Here is a 22,146-nt window from a genome sequence, read left to right on the forward strand (position 1 = left end):
TTAGGACTTCCCTCACTTCAAGTGCTATTGGTGAGCTCCGCTTTTGTTCGTGGAGTATTCCTTTGAGTCATCATTATTTAGCTATTTCTTTGTTTACTTGGAGAACTAGTGTGACAACCCGGCCGGTCGTCTCATGAGTTACCGCTCTGTTTCCCCCATTTCTACTTCTTTATGCTTTATTTATCCATATTTTGCGGTATCGGGTTGGCGGATTGGATTCGGATTGGTTTTGGTGAAGTTTGAGACACTTAGTCTCTTTTAAGAAGGCTTAAGTTAGAAAAGTCAACCGGATGTTGACTTATGTGTTAGAGGGCTCGGATGTGAGTTCCGACGGTTCGGATAGCTTCGGGAGGTGATTTGGGACTTAGGAGTGTGATCGGAATGGGCTTTTGGAGGTTTGGAGTAGATTTAGGCTTGAATTGGCGAAATTGAGTTTTTGGCGTTTTTCGGTTGATAAGCGAGATTTTGATATAGGGGTCGGAATGAAATTCCGAAAGTTGCAGTAGCTTCGTTATGTCATTTGGGATGTGTGTGCAAAATTTCTGGTTATTCGGACATGATTTGGTTGGGTTTTTTATCAAAAGCGGAATTCGGAAGATTTTTGGAAACTTAGGCTTGAATCCGAGGTGTTTTGGTTGATTTAGTGTTGTTTGAAGTGTTTTGATGATTGGAACAAGTTTGAATAAGGTATTGGGATATGTTTGTGCTTTTGGTTGGGGGCCTCGGGGTGATTTCGGGTGGTCAACGGAGATGTTGGAATTTTGTGGCAGCAGCTGATATTGCTACTTCTGGTATTTCCGCACCTGCGGATTGGGGACCGCAGGTGCGGCGCCGCATGTGCGAAGGAAGAGCCGCAGAAGCGGCTAGAGGCAATTGGTCAGGAACCGCAGAAGCGGTAAGGAAAACTGCATCTGCGCTGCCGCAGATGCAGAAATGCAGTCGCAGATGCGATTTTTGGCAGGCTAGTGGAGCCCGCAGAAGTGGAAGAATAACCGCATAAGCGTACCGCAGATGCAGCGAAATGGCCCCAGATGCGGAAATGTCTGGTCAGATTAAAATATTTCCTCCTTCGCGATTTTCAGAGGGTTTCTCACTTTTAACACAAAATTGTGAACCTTTGGGCGATTTTGAAGGAAGGAAATCATTGTTCTTCGTTGAGGTAAGGATTTTGGACCCTAAAACTCGATTGTTTGTGATTAAGGAACAAAATATCAGTGTTAAATTCATGAAAATCAGTAGAAAAAGGTGGAGTTAGGGCTTGAGATTAAGAGACCTTCTAGGGATAATTTGAGGGGTCAAATGAACTCCGATTTTTGAGTTCTTTATATCTACGGACTCGTGAGATGATGAAGAACATTTTGGTATAAAGTTTGTCCAGTTCCGGGATGCGGGCCCGGGGGTCGATTTTGACTAATTTCGGGTTTTGTGCTTAAAATCGATATTTTACAATTGGAGTTCATTCGTTTAGCATAATTTAATGATAAAAATCTGAACTTGGTAGATTTGGAGCACTCGGGGGTCGTTTCGAAGGGAAAAGGCATTTCAAGCTAGGTTTCAGGCCGGATTGAGGTGAGTAATGATTTTAAATGCTGTCCTGAGGGTATGAAACCCCGGAATTTCACAGCGTACGGCTATGTTGAGGTGACTTACACGCTAGATGACGAGCATGGGGTAGAGCACCGATGGGGATTGTGACTTAGTCCATCCCGAATGATTATTTTACCGCGTATTTAATAGTTAATTGTTTAATATTATTATATTTTGGGCTAAATGCCATATGTGGGCCTCGTGCCAGCTGTTTGAACCCCTCACTGATTGATTTCATACCGGTGCTCAATCATACTATATTTTACTATTTTAAAGACTCAGCTGTATTATTCTGTTTTAAACACATTAAATGATATTTTCAAAGGTATTTGAGCTGAGCTTCATATTTTACTGTGGCCCGAGGGGCTTATGAGATTTTGACTGAGTAAGGCCGAGGGCCTGTGTTGTGAGGATACATTTAGGTCGGGCTGCACGCCGCAGCGGTGATACATTGATTATGATAATGAGGCCGAGGGCCTGAGATTGTATTCCACGAGGTGGCTTGAAATATTGATATGAGGCCGAGAGCCTGTTTATGATGCCACGAGATGGCTTGATTATGCGCTTGGGCCGTAAGGGGCCCCTCCCAGAGTCTATACACCCCCAGTGAGCGCGGGTACCCATTGTGATTTGAGATATAGCCCGAGGGGCTGGTATGGTTCTGTGACATTGCCCGAGGGGCTGATTCTATTGCTACCGTGCCTAAAGGGCAGTTATTATGTGTTTAGTTTTTTTTGTTGTCTTTCCTGTATGCTGTTTAACTGTTTAAAAGATATTATGAGATTTCACCGCTTTACTATAATAACTGATTTGTTATGCCTCTTGTAGCTTAATGTTGTGCATTACGTGGTTTATATTACTCAGTCTTCATTTATTTTTATTACTCACTGAGTTGGAAGTACTCACTTTACTCCCTGCACCCCTGTGTGCAGATTCGGGCGCTACAGGTCCTGCTCCTGAAGGTTGATAGTTCCAGCAGGTCTTTGGAGATTTACTAGGTAGCTGCTTGGCGATTCGCAGCCCAGTGCATTCTCCTTCTATTTCAGTTTCTTTTGATTCAGTTACATAGTAGTGGACTAGACTTTAGACTCTCAGTATGGTTTTAGATGCTCATCATTGGTGACACCCCGATGTAGGACTGTGTCGGTTTTTATTCCGCAAATTATACTGTTAAATGCTTATTTTGGGATTTAATTTTGATTAAAGACTTAGTAGTTATTATTTTAATTGCTTAAAGTGAATTGGAGGTGTGTCGGCTGGCCTTGTCTTCACGAGAGGCGCCATCACGACCGGGTTGGGTTTAGGGTCGTGACAACTAGCCAGGAAATCTCATGTCCTGAGCAGTGCGTCAATTTATCAGTAGAGGCTTCATAGACACAGTCGGTGAGCTAAGATTCAGATGTTTTTGATAATAACTTTGTAGTATTTCGGTAGATACTACAAATAAAGTTTTGGAGTTGGTTTATTTCAGATATTCAAATTAATTAAAGTATTTGGCTAAAGTATTGCTTTGTTTCATATAAAGTTTAAAGTTATAATAGTTTTGATAAGCGCAGATAGTTTGCTCGGTCAAATATAACAATTGGGTGCTGATCACGGCTTGATCATCAAATGGGTCGTGACATGAACCACCCTTTTTACCAACTTTTGAATATGATGTGGGTCTAAGGGTTTTCTTTTTTAGATGAAGTTGATCAAACTAAACGGGACTTGGGTATGACCACCGAGAAAAATTGGTGGTTTGGGGGGTGGGGAGTTACTTGCCCTTCGACTTTAGAAGGAGAGCGAGTAAAAATATATTCTAAAATGGTTTGTCACTAGAATTCCCAATTATGACAAAACAAAGAGATTTGTTATCAAACAATATCTATTTGTCTTTGGAAGTGACAACGATATGATATTTTACCGTTACATTTTGTTTCTAACTTCACAATAATTGTTTATTCGTTCTTATTTTAATAGCAAGTCACTAGAAATTCCAATGACAACCATTTTTTCTCTCCCAAAATCTACCCCATTTATTGGCTAGATTTGTTCACAAATAGCCGATATTTTTTCTAATCAATATACGTAGATTATATATTTATTAATGATTAGTCTTACGGTACGCGCGTTGCGCGTGTATCCCGTCTTAGTGAATACATATTTGTTAAAAATTACATAAATACTATATTAACTAATTACATTTGAGTTATAAAAAAAAGTGTACGAAAAAAATATGAGTTCCTGAAAAATGATGCTAGTTGATTTTATTCAACAATTTAATAAATGAGAAACAATAATAATATAGAAGTTCTAAATCATCTTAATCAATATTCTTAACTTAACATTTATGCATATCAGAAGTTGTCATGATTATTTTTTACTTTCATCGAGAACACATAAATTTTTGAAAATTAAATTTTTTTTTTGAAATCTTCTTGAGAAGTATAGATTCTTTAATTCATTCTAAAAACACTCATAGGATCACCTACCTGATAATAGACATTTTTCTTTTTTATCACAAGCAAAATATAAATTATCCATTCTTTAATCAATAAAATATATATTATAGAAATTATAAAACAACTAAAAAAACAAATTAACTTTGAAAATTTGGCCAAATAGGCTCTATCTTGGAGAGACAGATGTCGAACATTAGCAATGAGATTAGGTCTTATATTCAGTTGGAAAAATCATTTAGGTGCTTACGAAATTACGAACATATTTTAAATCCGTAGCAATTAATCGAATTTATATTCTAAAATTATAAATTTTAATGACGTCCTTTTCCTAGCATCTCCGAGAATTAGGCCAGTTTTATTTACTCGGTAGTTTAGTCATACACAATATTAACTGTAATGTGTTACTTTTTGTATGAAATTTGATTAGTCGTATATATTAAGTCTCATGTTTCTAATTTTATGCAATTCTTTCTTCATTAGAAAATTACATGTTTATAGAAAATAGACATGCTAAATACGGATATTTTCCATGTAATATACATACATTTATAATATAAATATAGTACTTATAAAAACTACAAGAACATCATTTAATATAATGACAGACTTGAATTGGTAGCTTGATCACTATGTAAAAAACCACAAGAACTTTTAGCACTACAAAAATCTTAAAAGACGTTTATTATCACAAAACTCTTAGAACAACCTAAATGTTAGAAAATTTACTTCAAGTATTCCTTTTTCCCTTTTAACTACAGAAAATTTGACCTCTTTAATAGCATATTAAATAGTGAGATTAAATAATGGATCTCCTACTTATTGTCTTATTCTTTTTCCTTTTTTAACCTACGAAAGGTTTACTTGAAAGCTTGACTTTCCTACTTCTTCTCTTATTCTTAATTTTTCCTCCTTTTTTAAAATTCATTTGTTTGTGTTTACAATTTTATCCATTATAAAGTGCATTTACGGAGGATAAAAAAGACGAACGACATTTCGCTAAGGGCCTTCGTGCTTTTAATATAATATAGATATAGATATGCGATTATATACATATAATTCATAAAGTATATATATATTAACTATTTTTAATTTAAACGATTGGGTGTACGATTATTTAGCTTAATTCTATTTTATCGGCCAGGTTTAAAAAGGAGACCATTTGTGCAATTGGGCTTGGACTGCTACTCTATTAGTAGATGGCCTCAACTTTCAACACTAGATATAGAAGAGGGTGTGTGCTACTCCTATTAAGATTTGACTAATTTATCTTTTCTAGTATAATTTGTTAATATGTATATAAATTATCGGACGGATTTATTATTTATTTATTTAATTAGTATACACAAATTATATATTGATTGTAAAATTTTGTATATATTTATTATTCATATATCATACATTCGTAGCTGAAATTGACTGAGTAGGTAGTCGAGCGTATTTCTTTGTCTTTTCCAATTCGCTAGCATTAGTGTTAGTATGAAATCCTTTTATTCATACATTTCTATTATTATATAGAGTTTAACTGCTTTCTTGCCTTCAGTATTTTTATGTCGTTATTATTCCTTCTTGTTGACATTACTTTTGTCACCCGTTCTCTCTAGCCGATGGTCTATCGAAAACAGTCTCTTTGTCCTTTTAGGATAGGGATAAGGCTGTGTACATCTCAAATTACTGGGCTTGTTGTTGTCCACTGTGCTGAACGGCTATTTTAGTTAATTTTCTTATAATTTATTATTTAATTAATTTTGTAACTATTTTGGCCTTTTTCTCAAAGACCACCACTCAGAAGTCTTTCACAAGGAATCAAAAGCACGAGTCTTCCATCTTTGTCCACCTCCGAATTCCCGCAACACCCCCCCGCTTAATTCCCATCTGGGTGTGCATAATAACACTCTCTATATACGCGCGCTGTAGTATAGTGGATAAATGTACACGCGTATGATTGTAGTTTGAGTCTGCTTTAAGGCAGAGCGTAATTGAGAATCTGAAGTTGGTTGTAATTTATTTTTTCTTGATCTAGAGATGTCGAATTCATTGCCTTACTCGGTGAAAGATGTGCATTATGATAACGCCAAGTTCCGCCAACGATCCGTATCTCAGGTCAGCTCAATCAAACTTTGTACCTTTGAATCTTGTTTTCATTTTCGAAATTATCTTGATTTCTCTGTTAAATTGATTAAAGGATCTATTTTTTGATAAAAGGATTGGTTTTTCTGAGTTCGTTAAGGTTTCTTCATTGGAAATGCCCTGATTAGTTTGAAGAGAGAAAAAAAAATTGTTTTTTTTTTTTTGTTGTTCTTCTATTTTTTGTCTTATATGAACTAATATTTGCTTATTATGACTGGTGCAATTGTGGAATTGAATCCAAAATTGATACGGAAAGTAACAGCCAATCCGGTAAAAAGAGAAAAAAATTATATACCTCTAATACTGCAAGTGGATATAAATAGAGGCAAGTCAAACATTTGTTCTTCTTGAACTTGATTTGATATATAACTAGCGTAAAAGATTTTGTTTAAATATTAAATTTCCTAATTTATGAAGAAGGCTCAAATAAGCTTTGACATTGAGCTGAGCATATCACTTGTACCACTTGAAGCATGTTTTCTCCCTTTTTTGTGCTTAGTTAATTATTAATACCATCTTTTTATCTATCTTGTTGAATCTCTAAGTGGAGCTTCAGATTAGTATATTTTTATGCTTTTTAACCGTCGTCAATCTCATTTTGAAAGTTTTCTTTTAGTTCCTCTTCTTGTGGGTTTGGGGGATGGGGGTGGGGGGAAGGATTTAGCTTTTGGACCTTGGTATGCACTTCATTTCATGGAAGGGTGCTGCAACAGTGTTGTACTTGCACGAAACCGTCTTTCTGCTACATAACTTATTTATGTTGTGAATCTTAGCACGCGGACACCTTTAAAAGCATTATTACGTCTCAGCCTATAAAAACTACAGACGAAAAAAAGATAGTAACTTTGGTTGAAGGCTGGTGATAACTTTGGTTGAAGGCTGGTGATTACTGTATTTTAATTGCCATTTCAACTAGTATAAGATTTGGACTTCATTGCCATGTGATAAATACACGATGTTATTGCTAACATATTTGAGTAGACTACGTTAAAAAGCAATTAATGCAGCTATAGATAAGACCTTTTTCGTCTTTTATTATCTCTGACCATTTTCCTTGCAATGTTGATGCACCTATAAGTTCTTCCTGGTAAATTTGAGATAGCTCCCAAGATCATTTTCACTCCTTGAAAAGAGTTTTTATATTTCTGCAGCAGAATTATGTATTTTCTCTTGTACACTGAAATTTTATAGTTTCCTCATCTTTTCAGGTAATTTCTCAGGCTCTATTAACCAGTAATGGAAAACGTGATTATTTAAAATGTAGCATTGGGAAATTTCTTGTGTTACTGATGATTGGTGGTTTAGCATATCTCATACTGGCTCATAAAAGTGATGTCCATCCTGTATCTGATGGTGTAGCAAAAAATGATGGATCTAAGGAAGGAGACAATATCATGACTCATGGAAGCGGCAACTTCAGGAGATTTTGGAGAAAACCACCTAGACTTCCACCTCGGTTATCTCCCGATGAAATAAGTAGTAGGAATAGATCTATTCAAGAGTTTAAGAAAAGAGCTGAGCCTGAATGGATAGCAAGACAACAGAAGGTTAAAGAGGCATTTATCCATGCCTGGTCTGGCTACAAATCCTATGCCATGGGTTTTGATGAACTTATGCCCTTGAGCCATAGAGGGGTTGACGGTTTAGGAGGTTTGGGAGCTACAGTTATCGATGCTTTAGACACGGCTATGATTATGGGAGCTGATGAGGTCGTATATGAAGCAGGCTCGTGGATTGAGAAACATCTTCCTGAGAAGATTGAAGGGAAAGGCCAAGTTAATCTCTTTGAAACTACAATACGAGTTCTAGGGGGTCTTTTGAGTGCTTATCACTTAAGTGGTGGGAATCAAGGGGGAATTCCAGGACACAAGGGGCCTAAACCATCTATTTACCTGGAAAATGCTAGGAACTTGGCTGATCGTCTACTTACTGCTTTTACAACAAGTCCCTCTGATATTCCATACAGTGATGTTGTCCTGCGTGAAAAGTCTGCACATCCTGCCCCTGATGGTCTGAGTAGCACTGCTGAAGTTGCAACTCTACAGCTTGAATTCAATTATCTTAGTTATCTAACAGGTGATGCGAAGTATAGCATAGAAGCCATGAAGGTTCTACAACATATAAAGACTTTACCAAAGGTGGAGGGACTGGTCCCTATATACATAAGGTAAGCAACTAACTCCTATTTTCCTTTCCCAGGACTTGTGTAGGCAGATGTTTGCCCAGCTAATATCAAATGTAGTAATTATATCATGTGCTGCAATTATTCCAGTATCTTGAAATGTGTCTTCTTTACCTGTTATTATTGTTTTGGGAGCTATACATATCTCAACTTCCAACAATGTAGGGCATTCAACGCAATGGTAACAGAGCCATATGATAAAAGCCTTTCCTATGTTCTGTCTGTTTCTTATTTTATTGTAAAGTATATATAGCTCTTCTGGCAAAATTAACTGTTAAAACCAAATTATGATGAAAACAGTTTGCAGTTCACTCTATGTCTCTAGAATCAATGAACTTCTTTTAATTATTCTTTTTCCCTTCCTATTCAACATGCAGGAAAACCATAACAGTTTTTCTATATCCAGTTTTATCTATATTGTTGGTTACTGTTTTATTTCCTGATTTTACAATAAGATTTACTATTAAACTAAACTAATTAAACTAATTTGTTCCATTGCCAATTCCTTCTTCACTATCTATTATATTAGAAAGATGCAGTCATGTTTTCCAGAAATCTCACCACAACCCCTCCAAAAAGAAGAAGAAGAAAAAAGAACATCTCTGCAATAGTTCAGTAGCTTTATTTGCATATATACACTCATGATTCCCTAACATATGAAAGAGTAGCATTTAGTTGTGGTTAGGGTCTCTGAATGAGTCAATGTGCAAATATCTTGTTCACTTGCTTCAGCGCATGCTTCCACCACCACATCTTTTGTTCCTTGTTCTCAGCCACTTCCTTTGATATTTGTGCCATTTCATTGCCACGTAAATATCTCTCAGCCAAAAGCTAGAATTTAACCGTGCAGAGTACAAGTCTAAGAATGAGTGGATTTTGGATCTTTTCATTAGTGTTTACTGTTGGATTAGAAAATATAGAACTGTTATACCCATTGACTTTTCGTTTGTGCTTATGATGATGTCAGCCCTCAATCTGGAGACTTTAGTGGAGACAATATTAGACTTGGATCTCGCGGTGATAGCTACTATGAATATCTTATTAAAGTGTGGCTTCAGCAGCGAGGAACTAACTGTTCATACTTGTACGATATGTATGTCGAAGCAATTAAAGGTGTCAGGCACCTTCTTGTACGCAAATCTGTTCCAAACGGCTTGCTCTTTGTGGGAGAATTGCCTTATGGGCGAGAAGCTGGTTTCAGTCCAAAGATGGATCACCTGGTATGCCATTTCTGTTATTATTCTTTTCTAGCTGTGCTTCAGAAACCAAAGATGGAAAAGTCGAAATGGGACTGACAAGGAATCAGCTGCATGATGCCAAATTTATCTGAAGTAAAGAAAGAAAGAAAAAAGATCGTCCCAACCTACACTTCATTACTCTCCTTAATATACTTAGCCAATTCTATATTTTAAATTTTGTATGTTTATAGAAGGTTTTCAAATTTATCAATCATTTTTCTCACTCAAGAGTTTAACGACTAAATCGCTGGCCATAAGTTTCATTTTTCTCTTCTGCCTGTGTTGATTTATGATGGATTACAAGTTGCAGACATTGAGATACCTTTACCTACCGACCTAGCTATATATTTTAGTAATGTGTTTTTTGTTAATGTGTCTAGTCTTGATTTAGAGGAAAACAGTCTTTTCGTGCCTCTTTCTTTTTTTTTTATTCACAATGAAATTTACATTCCTAAATATATGAAGGCTTGATTTTAGATGTTGATGTCTGTTCTTATAAGTTTGATATCATTTGGCATCATCCTCAGGTGTGTTTCCTTCCTGGTGCCCTGGCCCTTGGCGCTACAAAGGGGTTCACAAAGGAAAGGGCTATGAAAGAGAACTTGCTCACTTTTGAAGATATGGAAAACCTAAAGCTTGCTGAAGATCTGGCTAAGACATGCGTGGAAATATACTCAGTAACCTCTACTGGCCTTGCTCCAGAAATAGCTTATTTCAATATTGAGGTGAGTTAAACATTTTTTATTCTTTCATCACTTTTGGCAACTTTTATGTAAGGTGTTGCTTTCAGTTTTCCCTTGTCGATTTTCAAATTATTTTTTGAGGAGGGGGAGTGTAACGACTCACGACCCCAATTTCCCTCCGTAGGATGTTAATGGCACCTAGTCTCTAAGACTAGGTAAGCCTAGCATACATGCAGTATATAACTGAGTAATGATAAAACTTTCAAATTAACCAACAACTATCATAAAAAGGACTCCGCAACTCAACAGAACAAAACTCCCAAAATCCGGTGATACCATGTCACAAGCTCTACATGAGTATACTGAACATCCCTATTCAACAATATCTAATAAAAGAAGAATGATATAGACCTAGATACAGGGTGACTCCGAGGCCTGCGGTCGGCGGCATGTATATCTTGAAGTCTCCGATCCGAGCTTGACTCACTGGTGCCTAGGTTGGTATGAGGTACCTGGATCTGCATTAAAAGATATGCGAAGCGTAGCATGAGTACACCATAACGGTACCCAGTAAGTATCAAGCCTAACCTCGGTAAAGCAGTGACGAGGCTAGGTCAAGACACCTACTGGAATAAATAAGAAAAATTGAACATGTATATGACAATATAATAATGAAAAATAATGGAAATGATACAATGAAGAAATATAACAAGAATAACTACACTGAACTAAGACAATTAAGACATCATGGAAGAAAACACATAATAAGAATGCCAAGGAAGCAATGCAAACAAAACACAAGTGATGTAAATGAAAGGTATCAACAAGAATCACTACTGAGGTACCGCCTCGTAGTCTCATTTCACAAATCGAATCCCAATCTTTCCTCATATCACCGCGGGAGCCTTGCATTAGTTTTAAAAATTATTTTTCCCGAAATAGCTACCTGCGTTTCAGCCCACCTTATCACACCGCGTGGCTTCAAGTAGTTCCCCTACTAGCAACACGCGTATCAAGCCCACCTAATCTCACCGCATGCGTTTCAACCCCAATCCTTATATCACCGCATGCATATCAATATCACAACATAACGCAAATCGCACCTCTAAGTGCCCAATACCACAACTTGCCAAAGAAATCAACAATAATAGTGTTTCCACAATATATAGCTCATGGCCCAACCACAATATGTACAAGAGTCTCAACAATAGCAACCGACAGTGAATAACTCAACAAGAATGGTATTTCAACAACTTTACAACTTTGCCTCGATGTGAATCACGGCCTTTATAACTTCAACTCCAAAATTCAACAATAAGATATTCCAAGAAATAACAACTTCAAGTAAAGGAACTCAACGGTTAAAGAATGAATAAGGAATTGAGAGAACAATAGCTTCAACTAAGCATGTAGAGGCAATTAGCAAGTGAAAGATAAGACAAGTATTAACAATGTCAAGTAAAGCATGTGAAGATAGACTAATGACGATGAATATAATATGTTATGGCAACTCAATTAAAGGCATGAAAGGAGTCTACATAGCTAGAACCGGTCAATTACCACATTTAGCCCGTGTACACACTCGTCACCTTGCGTACACGGCTTCCACATACCACAATTAGCACAAAACAACACCAATCCTAAGGGATAATTCCTTCACACAAAGTTAGACAAGATACTTACCTCAAAACACGCTAACTCAATCCACTAGTAAGCCTTTTCGCGATTATCCAACTCCGAACGGCTCGAATCTAGCCAAAACAACTTCATACCATAAATAAAAATCATAGGAAGCTATTCCGAACAATAAAAGTTGCAATCTTTAAAGAGAAACAAAAAGCCAACTCAAAAAGTCAACCCCGGGCCCGCGTTTCGGAACCCGACCAAACTTACAAAATTCGAACACCCATTCGATGGCGAGTCCAACCATACAAAAATTACAAAAATCCGACCCAAATTGCCTTTCAAATCTCCAAAATTTGGTCTATGAAGTTTCACAATTTCCCCCCAAATTTTCCAACTCAAATCACTAATTAAATGACAAAAATAAAGATGGATTCATGTATAATAGCCAAATCCGAGTTAGAATCACTTGCCCCGATGATTTCTTTGAAAATCCCTCGAAAAATCGCCACAAACCGAGCTCTCTAGGTCCAAAAGATGAAAATTGAGATAAAACCCTCTTTTTGGAAATTTAACACTGCTGCCCAGTTATCCTCTTTCGTGATCGCGGACAAAGACTCGCGATCGCGTAGAACAATTCTTCCCCAGCTTATTAAACTTTCTTCGCGATCGCGTGAAGCCAGTCGCGAACACGATGAACAACTTCCTCCACTTGCACGATCGCGTCCCAAGCCACGTGAACGCGAAGAACAACGCGTGCCTCAGCCCCAGCCACACCTTCCTTATACGCGAACGCGATCGACCACACACGTTCGCGATGCCTAAGCTCAGCAACCTTCACGGTCGCACCCCTATCTTCGCGAACGCGAAGAGAAAATTCCGAGGGGAACCTTCGCGAACGCGTAGAAGGAAACAAGAACAGGAAACCAATAGTCCTAATTCAAGAGCAAATAGTCTGAACTCGACCCGAAACACGCTCGGGACCCCCGGGACCCCGTCCGAACATACCAACAAGTCCTAAATCATGATATGAACTCGCTCGAAGCCTCAAATCATATCGAACAACGCTAAAACCACGAATCGCACATCGATTCAAGCCTAAGGAACTTATGAACTACTTACTTCAAAAACCAATGCCGAAACATACCAAACCAACTCCAATTGACCTCAAATTTTGCACACAAGTCATAATTGACACACCAGACCTATTTCGATTTCCGGAACCGAAATCCGGACCCGATATCAATAAAGTCAACTTCCGGTCAAACTTCTCAACCTTCCAAACCTTCAACTTTCTAACTTTCGCCAATTCAAGCCGAAACGATCTACTGACCATCAACATCCAGACACACTCCTAATCCAAAATCACCATACGGAGCTATTGGAACAGTCAAAACTCCATTCCGAAGCCGTTTACACAAAAGTCAAACTCCGGTCAACTATTTCAATTTAAGCCTCCAACTTAGGGACTATGTGTCCCGTTTCACTCCGAAACTCGCCCGAAACCAAAATCAACTATCCCTGCAAGTCACATAACCACAATATAACATAGGGGAGGCAATAAATAGGGGAACAGGGCTAAAATACTCAAAACGACCGGCCAGGTTGTTACATGAAGTTTGTGAAAATTTGAAAAATCTTGTTGCATACTCTAAACTTCTAATGTATGTTTAATGTCAATTATTTGTAGATGCAATACATGTTTAGTGGTTTTAAAAGATGTAAGAATAACTTAATGCTAGTCCAATCAACCAAACAAATCTGGCAAATAATCAGAGTGGAATTGTGCCTATCACAACTTGAATGATCTATTCTCATCAATAGAGAGACGTAAGATAAATTGACGATAATGTTCATATATCAAATCCGACTTGAGTATTCTCTATTGTGACATAATTGGAAAATCCTTGCATTGTAATGTTTTTTCGTTATCTTGTTTTCTTCAAGCAGGGAAATTCTGAAGGTGGCCCTGATGGTGGAAACAAAAGTTCGAGATATTTGAATGACATAATCATAAAGCCTGCCGATCGTCACAATCTTTTGCGTCCTGAAACCGTTGAATCATTATTTGTACTCTATCGTATTACTGGCGATTCAAAGTATGTTCTTATTTTTCAGTTGATCTGTGAACTTAGATATATATTCACTTTATGGGTTTTTACAGATAAGTTTTGTTGATTTGGTGGACTCTTCTTTAGGTATCGTGAATGGGGATGGCAAATTTTTGAGGCATTTGAGAAGTACACAAAGGTCGATTCTGGAGGTTACACTTCTCTTGATGATGTCACTGTGCTTCCCCCACGAAGAAGAGACAAGATGGAGACGTTTTTCTTGGGCGAAACACTCAAATACCTCTATTTGCTGTTTGGTAATAGCACCACAATCCCTTTGGATGAGTATGTATTCAACACAGAAGCTCATCCTATCCCAATAATTTCTAGAAGTCAATAATACATTGTTTGCAAGGAGAATTTTTTCAATATTGGCGGATGCAGATGACCCAAGAGAACATGTTTCAGCAAAGCTTGGATGGAGTTTAAATCGGCTCATTAGGTCGCAAGTGACCTCATGGAAGCTTATCCATAAATGTTATAGATGGAGCTCGCTGAAATTTTCATCTGAAGCTTGTCAATTGATACTTCTGGAACTTCTATCCAGAGCAAGACTTGAGGCAGGAAACTGTTGTTAAACATCTTGTTTGTGTAGAGCACACGAGAGTAGTTGCAATTTTATAAGGTGTTAAAGTTGTATGTTATTCATGAAAAGAACAGGGTATAGAGTGTATTCCTTCTGTAGCGAGTCGATGATATTCTTGAAACTGATGTATTAATTTGCAATTTTGATTTCTCCCTTTGGAGATACAAAGATTGATCATTTAGCCTAACATTTACAAAATGAGATCAATATACAATTGCTTTTATCCTCTGAGCATTCTCTAAATTTCTGATAATTTTCCTTTAGGATTATATTCAATGCTCAAGCATTCATGCTAAAGGAAAAATAAATGGTCGCCATCTCTGATGACATCAATGTCATCTATTTCAGCATCCTCTGCATTTACAGCTCTCTTGAAATTGTAGCCTCCAAATCTTTGACCTGCAGTTGCACAAAATTGCAGTGAGAAAAAAAATCGCGTTATAATTAGTTTCTTTAATTTTCCTAAGATGAAAGGTAATTTACCTGCTACTCTGAATAGCACTTCTAGTGAATCAGGTAGAATTATTAGCTTCCCAAACTGGTGATGCAATGATTCTTTCTTTTGCATGTGAATGGTGACTCTCTTATTGGTGGATTTTGTCACTTTAGAACCACTTGAAATGGTACTACAAGATTTAGAACAACAGGGGACCTCAGGGTTCAGTTGACAGCTCTTTGTTCCCTTATCATCTGGTCCAATGAGCTCAACTTTCTGCTCATTTTGTTCCCTCTTATTTTCAAGATTTAATGACAAATCATTCATGCTTTCGTTTACTTCTTGTACATCATCTCCCTCTTGCTTCTTAACTCTAGCTTCCAAATTGTTGATATCTATGCTAGTCAGTGCTGTATCATGATGCCTTTTAATATCTGGCCCTCCATTTGTTTGGTGGTCCACATAACCAAAGCCTCCGAATCCCTGCAGATTCTTATGTTTTTTTTAAAAAAGGAATTGTTTTGTGAATGTCGTTTTTCCTAAGCAATAACAATAGTGGATTTACCAGGAAAAGTTGCGTGAGAAGAAAGTTGTTCATAATCTGGTAAACTTACCAGCAAAAGATTGTTCATAACTATCCGTTCATCTTCTGGATTTGCGCGGAGAATGTTCATCAATGCTGTCCTGTTTAGCCGTAGAATTTGAGAAATCTCAGTAGTTCGAACAGAAAATGGCTGTGGTCTCCCACATAAAACACCTATTTCTCCAAATAGATCTCCTGCAACAGCCTTTCCAATTATCTGGTTTGGAAACAAGATTGAGGAGAGAGATAAGTTATATCCTAAAGTTGTGACTTTCGTGATGTTAAAAAAATGGATATGTTAGTTATGTTGCATACTTGCTCTAGCCCTTCAATTTGTGCTATCAGTTCCTGCAGCAATGATTTATAAAATAGGATATAAGTACATGAAAAGCACAGTTTTTCTAAGGTTTCAAGTAACTATATATATACTCATTCTATAAAACTAACTTACCACTGCTCCTGAAACTATTATATACAAATCTGTTGGAGCCTCATTCTGCAAAATCACGTCTTGCTTGGGCGGAAAGTATTCAGCTTCCATTTCAGGAACCTTAACGAGGAGAATTCACACAGTTAAAATCCAATGCAGAGTGATCCAGAGACAGAACACGAGAGAAGGGAGGGGAGAAAATTACCAGTTGGAAAAGTAGGTTTGGCGAAACACCTTGGAATAAACGGACATTTTGAACTATAGGAAAAAACAGGTGGTGAGCAATGCTTGTTCGGATAGCTTTGGGCAGGCCGTTGAGAGTTTCGTCTTGTTTCAATGCTTCAGTTCTGAACTTGAGACATATGTGGGATAAAACCTGATCTTGTACCCTTGGAGGCAACTGATTCCTTTTCGCAAATTCTTGAGCTGCTTTCACTGTATCCCTCTGGAAAACAAAAATTCCCAAGTTTAGTTTCTATTTTAGAAGTATGAACTGTAACACGCGATTTGTGTAGAGAGAGAGGGAGAGAAACATACAAAGTTTCTGGTGCGGCTGGTCCAATGAACAACAAGATTAGTCATGTTTCCAATGATGTAAGAAGTCAATCCCAAGTTGAATAACATGTAAAAGATATCAAACAACATTTCCCTTGAGTTCTCAGCATGCAAATCCCCATAACCGGTTGTTGTCATAGTTACAATAGACCAATATAGTGAAGTTATATATCTGTCGCCAACGCTTTCTTTCTTGAAATCAGGATTTACAGCACCAATCCATGTTTTTTTGGCATCAGGATATCTATCTGCAATCATATAGTTAAAGCATCCAGCACAGTGCACTGCAAACAATGTTACCTGAACTCAAAAACACAACCAAATACTAGTGGTCAACATGCTATACATATAAAAATTTCATCTTTTTGGATTCAAGAATAAATTAAGGCATTGAGGACTTACTGATATGAGTTTTGTGCATCGCGTCCAGAAGTAGTTAAACCGGATGTCCTTCTCAAGTCTGAAGGAAAGCAAACCGGCTTATATGTGAGAATTTTGGTTCCAGCATTAAAGCATTTCATAATTCATGTGTAGAAGAAACCAAATACAGGTGGTGTTTGGACCTTGCAAACAGGGCACTGACTCGTCTGAGACGCCATAGTCTGAGCATGCTGAGCAACTTGAAGCCAACGCCACCGCTTTCTTTGTGATCCGTGAAGAGGAGGATCAATGATTGAAATGGTACAGTGGAGCATACATCAAATATGAACCAACTTGACAAGTACCTATTACACGTTACAACTGATAGAATAAACAGCGGAAGCAAAATGCCAGAATACAACTATATATGATATATCTCTCTTGTTGAAGTTGGACTGAGTTAGAACTACATGTTTACCTTATTGCAATTTTCTTAGGTTCATCAACAAGAAGATAGGACTCTCGATGAAGATACGCAACGAAGAAGGTAAGGAAAATGTCAATAGCAAAGAAGCAGTTAACAATGTGGTCAATGATGCATAGAGCATCATCTTCCTTGTATGACAAGAATGCAAACTCAAATGGAGAAATCCAGGCTGAGTATATGACCAAAACAACTAGAAACATCTCCCAACACCTGAAATATTAGACCAAAAAACCATTATATTCAGAAGTTTAACTAATTTCCTATGTAACAGGGGAAAATTAATCAATTAGTCATTACCTGTAGCGGGGATTGAAAGGCGAAATGATGAATTTTCGAAGCTTTGTAGCATAATTGATTCTAGCTCCAAGAGAAGGGAGAAGATCATTTGAGAAGAAACCATTATTGGTTTCTGTATTCATTTGGAACTCATCCACACAAAACCGTTGCAAACAGTTTTTAGCATAAGAAAAAGACATTATATTATTGCTTATTTTTGTTGTGTCTGTGATATGGGAGGTGGGGTTTTAGACTTTCTTGGAAAGGAAATTGTATAATAAATAGAGAGACTATTAAAAATAACAAGTATTTTTGGTGGTAAACTCCCTAGTATAAGGAGCCTTTATATATATAGATGAAGAAGCGGTTGGCACACACGGGTCAAGTCTTCTTTAATATGATTCTTTTAAAAAGTATTCAACTTTAAGAACGTGACTATGCTGCTTCTATCCTATGGTATCATTAAAGTTAGGAAGAAGTTAAAAAAATATAGTATAGTATTAGTTGAGTTATATTTTAACAAAAAAAAAATGTAATGGAAATACAGACAAGTTTTGATTGATAAAACTGAGCCAATACGGCTGTTAATAAAGTGGCAGACATGAGTTAGCTTCATAATAATGCAGCAGCAGCAGAGAGAAGTTAATTTCTGAGATAATTAGGAGGGAGAGAAAGGAAAGGAAAATGGGGTTGGCCTGTAATGGTAATGGTAATAATATAATGGTGGTGGGAGCTCCACCATTTTTTAAGAATAAGCATTTCTTGAAAGGACAGATTTTTAGTGAAAACCAGTTGGGTGTTTTCACTTCATTTTCTAGAATTGGACCAACAAATTTTAGTAGGATTCTGGGACACGTGGACCAATAAGATGAAACTTTAGTTTTAACAAAAATCTCTTTCTTTTCTTTTTTTTTTTCGTTTTTCTCTCCTTCCTTTCCTTAAAACTTAAAAGACTCAATATTTCTAACCTTAAGTTTGATAATGTTGCTATGAAAAAGAGAGGGAAAAAAAGTCAAAATAGCACGGTATAGCCAGTTTTCGGACAGCTCATTCAAAAATATCCAGCGTTTACCAAATCAATGAAAAATAGTCACTATTTTGCTGCAACAGAGACCGGTCCAGCATAATATACTGGAGTTCGGTGCACCTGTGTATGAACTCCAACATATTATGCTGGACCAGTATACTTTGCTGGCTCCAGTATAATATACTGGAGACTGGAGCACCGCTGCTCCAAACTCCATATTATGCTGGAGTTCCAACATACTTATTCTGGAACTCCAGTATAATATGCTGGAGTTCAAGTATACTTATGCTGGAACTCCAGCATAATATACTGGCGTGTTTTTCGGGTTTTGAACAGTGTTTTCGCTCAGATTTATCTTTATATGTAAAGTGGCTAAATTTCGATTACTTTTGAAACTGGACTATTTTTGAACGACCAGTTATAAATCTGGCTATTTTAAAATTTCTCCCAAAAAAAAAAAAAAAGGATGCTAGTGTTAATTTTTTGCAGTGCTATCAGAACCATATGTGCTGGAATAGATGCCTTCCATATATCCAGCCGTTCTCTCTCTCTCTCTCTCTTCATTATGTGTTGGGCCTCTTAGTGATAAAGCAAAAGCGAATTCCAAGTTGAAATTGAAGTTAAAATTGTGTTTAAATATGATATATTTATTTGAAAAAAAGTGATAATTCTCTATTTTAAGTTGAAGACAAATTAATGGCAGAATTGTAAAACAAATATTAAACGCAAATGATATCTTATTATTTGCATATTGAAAGTATGTCCACACCAACATCATGTTGCTTGTTGATCTTCGAGTGATAGATGCTTGGAGTCAGTAAATCCCTTTTGTACACTTAATGTCACAAATCTTTGAATTTGACCATATGTTACTTAGTAATTTTGTTTAGTTCTTCTTAGTAGAAGGCGATATGATAGAGACAGGTGCAGAGGTGGTTCATACGAATAAATCACACGCACACATGCATGAAATTTCTTCGAAAATGAAGTTTTGTCTAGGTGGAAGGTATTAAGTAGGCGTTTGGACATAAGAATTGTAAAATTTGAAAAAATGGTGAAATTTTTTTTTCAAGTTTAGATGGTATTTGAAATTTAGAGTTGTGTTTGGACATAAATTTCAGTTTGGGTTGTTTTTGAAGTTTTGTGAGTGATTTGAGTGAAAATTTTGAAAAATAATTTTTTGCAGTTTTTAAAATTTTCGAAAAATTCCAAAATGCATCTTCAAGTGAAAATTGGAAATTTTATGAACAAATGCTGATTCCGAAAAAAAGTGAAATTTTTTTGAAAAAACCTTCCATCAAATTTTATGTCCAAACGAGTAAATGGAAAAGGTATAGTTTTTGTTTATTTGTTTAAGGGAAAGACCTAAGGCACAAGGAGAGAGGACCCCGTTTTGGTAGGCCTTAAGAAGGAATTTTATCCAGAAAATCACACTATTTGTGGCAAGGATGAAAATCTTTTGCCGACGTTGCATTATAGCAAAAATCAAACTCCATTTAATTGGGACATGTCACATGTGTGTTGTATTTGGTGGATTGGAGAACAAAGAGAAAAAGAGACAATAATTTTCTTTTCTTTTCTGTTTCTATAACATAAATAAGGACTCATATATACAGTATTTGCTTGCATGTATTTGCCATAAAAAAGGAGGCTTTAGTCGGTTCTGGAAATTAACTGGATGGTACATATTTTTTTTATCGTGATAGATTTATCACAAAGAAGCCATTCATCTTATAAGAGATTTGGTGAAGCAATATAAGCCAAGAAAGATGGACTTATATGATGTTCGTGTTGGGCACATGCCCATGTTGTCCGCATTCATAACAGTTACCAGATACCCTCTACTGAGCCTTTTCTTATCTCCTCTGCAGCAAGCTCTGCTGGCCTCGTGCTCCAAACTGATGGCGTCTCGACGTTCTCCTGGCGCTCTCCCTCTTTAAGAAGTATGTAAAAAGGCTCACGTTTTTTGGCTTCCTATAACCCCTCCTAAGTTGTGGCAACTTTCTATTGTCCGGCCAAAGGCCCAATGGCCTAATCCTATTCTCTTTTGGTTTTCATTCCTATTCGGAATTGGATTCAGTGTTTATTCCTATTTTGAGTGGGTTTTGGCTTTAAGAGAAAGCACCACTCATGATCTATAAATCGTACAACCTTGGAGAATTATTCTATGCTCATTGATACAAGTCTTTGAAAGATTTAAGCACATAAGAGTGGTTTTTGAGAGAGCTTTCATCAAAAGAGAAGAGAGAAGAAAAGTATTTGTTTTGCTGCAGATTTTTATTCCGACCAGCCAACTTCAAATCACGTTTTCCGATTCGTTAACCGTTGGATCGGGCTGAAATTTTGACTGAGTGTTTGTAACATCTTGGTCTTTGTTTGGAGGGTGAAGATCGGATTTGGAAGCTCGTAGCATCTGATTTCGAGCCTCGAACAACGGCTTTATTTTTGTGGATTCTCTTCTTTCTTCAATTGATTAGTTGTTGCTCTTGTTGCTCCGTGTTTGGCAGTTGTTGTGTAGCCAATTTGGAGAACTTTTGCAACCCTCTTATTGTTATAGTGGAACTTTTTGGATCTTTGTGATTTTGTGGTTTATACCTTCGATTTGAAGGGTTTTCCACGTTAAAATTTGGTATTCTTTATCTTCTTTATTTTGGGGTTTGCCTCTTCCTCGACATAACAGTGGTATCAGAGCCTTGGTTATTTATCCGGGTTGTTGGAGGCGAATATGAGCAAGATGGTATGTCTAAATGGGAGAAATTATAATGTTTGGAGAAGCAAGATGAAAGATTTGTTGTTCGTGAAGAAGATGCATCTACCCGTTTTTGCAGCTCATAAACCCGAGAGTATATCTGATGAAGATTGGAATTTCGAGCACCAACAAGTATGTGGATATATACGACAATGGGTTGAAGATAATGTTCGCAACCATATTGTAAACGAGACACAAGCGAGATCATTGTGGGAAAAGCTAGAGACTTTTTATGCTTCAAAAACTGGGAACAACAAGTTGTTCCTGCTAAAGCAATTGATGACCTTTAAATAAAAGGAAGGCAGCCCTATCCTTGATCACATAAATAATTTTCAGGGCGTCCTTGATCAGCTGTCTGGAATGGGAGCTAATTTTGATGATGAGATACAAGGACTTTGGCTTCTTAATACTCTGCCAGACTCTTAGGAAACTCTTCGTGTTTCTATGACAAATTCAGCTTCTGGAGGTAAGGTGACCATGGAATATGCCAAGAGGGGTGTATTGAACGAGGAAGTAAGGAGAAAATCTCAGGGTTCGTCCTCACAAGCAGATATCTTGGTTACACAAGACCGGGGGAGAGATAGAACAAGAGGCTCGTGGAATAGAGGTAAAAGTAGAAGTAAGTCAAGGTCCAAATACTATAATATTACATGCAACCACTG

At 37.0% G+C, this 22,146-nt stretch overlaps 2 protein-coding genes across 3 annotated transcripts; one reads left to right on the forward strand and one right to left on the reverse strand.

The window, feature by feature from the left end:
• Positions 1-5,807: 5,807 nt before the first annotated feature.
• LOC109216453 (mannosyl-oligosaccharide 1,2-alpha-mannosidase MNS3) lies at positions 5,808-14,809 on the forward strand. The gene is made up of 6 exons (XM_019380610.1): positions 5,808-6,131; positions 7,367-8,325; positions 9,308-9,560; positions 10,106-10,303; positions 13,835-13,983; positions 14,083-14,809. The coding sequence occupies exons 1-6, from the start codon at positions 6,054-6,056 to the stop codon at positions 14,333-14,335; spliced, it is 1,890 nt and encodes a 629-aa protein (XP_019236155.1). The 5' UTR covers positions 5,808-6,053; the 3' UTR covers positions 14,336-14,809.
• Positions 14,694-18,367, reverse strand: LOC109216451 (potassium channel KAT3-like). Of its 2 annotated transcripts, none has more exons than XM_019380609.1 (11): positions 17,730-18,367; positions 17,424-17,642; positions 17,149-17,310; positions 16,988-17,045; positions 16,568-16,885; positions 16,236-16,475; positions 16,052-16,150; positions 15,916-15,948; positions 15,632-15,817; positions 15,065-15,500; positions 14,694-14,980 (listed from the first exon to the last, which is right to left on the reverse strand). In XM_019380609.1, exons 1-11 carry the CDS (start codon positions 17,906-17,908, stop codon positions 14,874-14,876), a joined length of 2,037 nt encoding a protein of 678 aa, XP_019236154.1. In that variant the 5' UTR covers positions 17,909-18,367; the 3' UTR covers positions 14,694-14,873. The 2 variants fall into 2 exon arrangements, with proteins under 2 accessions (XP_019236154.1, XP_019236153.1); XM_019380608.1 differs by having other exon boundaries at positions 15,065-15,509; positions 17,730-18,366.
• Between the last annotated feature and the right edge of the window lie 3,779 nt (positions 18,368-22,146).

This window comes from Nicotiana attenuata, unplaced genomic scaffold, assembly GCF_001879085.1.
Source record: "Nicotiana attenuata strain UT unplaced genomic scaffold, NIATTr2, whole genome shotgun sequence".
Classification (NCBI taxonomy): domain Eukaryota; kingdom Viridiplantae; phylum Streptophyta; class Magnoliopsida; order Solanales; family Solanaceae; genus Nicotiana; species Nicotiana attenuata.

Coding starts and splice junctions, on each gene's coding strand:
- LOC109216453 (XM_019380610.1), top strand. CDS start 6,054: ATGTCGAATTCATTGCCTTACTCGGTGAAAGATGTGCATTATGATAAC. Junction 8,326..9,307: donor CTGGTCCCTATATACATAAG/GTAAGCAACTAA, acceptor TGATGATGTCAG/CCCTCAATCTGGAGACTTTA. Junction 13,984..14,082: donor CGTATTACTGGCGATTCAAA/GTATGTTCTTAT, acceptor ACTCTTCTTTAG/GTATCGTGAATGGGGATGGC.
- LOC109216451 (XM_019380608.1), bottom strand. CDS start 17,908: ATGTCTTTTTCTTATGCTAAAAACTGTTTGCAACGGTTTTGTGTGGAT. Junction 15,949..16,051: donor TAATAGTTTCAGGAGCAGTG/GTAAGTTAGTTT, acceptor TCATTGCTGCAG/GAACTGATAGCACAAATTGA. Junction 14,981..15,064: donor AGTGCTATTCAGAGTAGCAG/GTAAATTACCTT, acceptor GTGCAACTGCAG/GTCAAAGATTTGGAGGCTAC.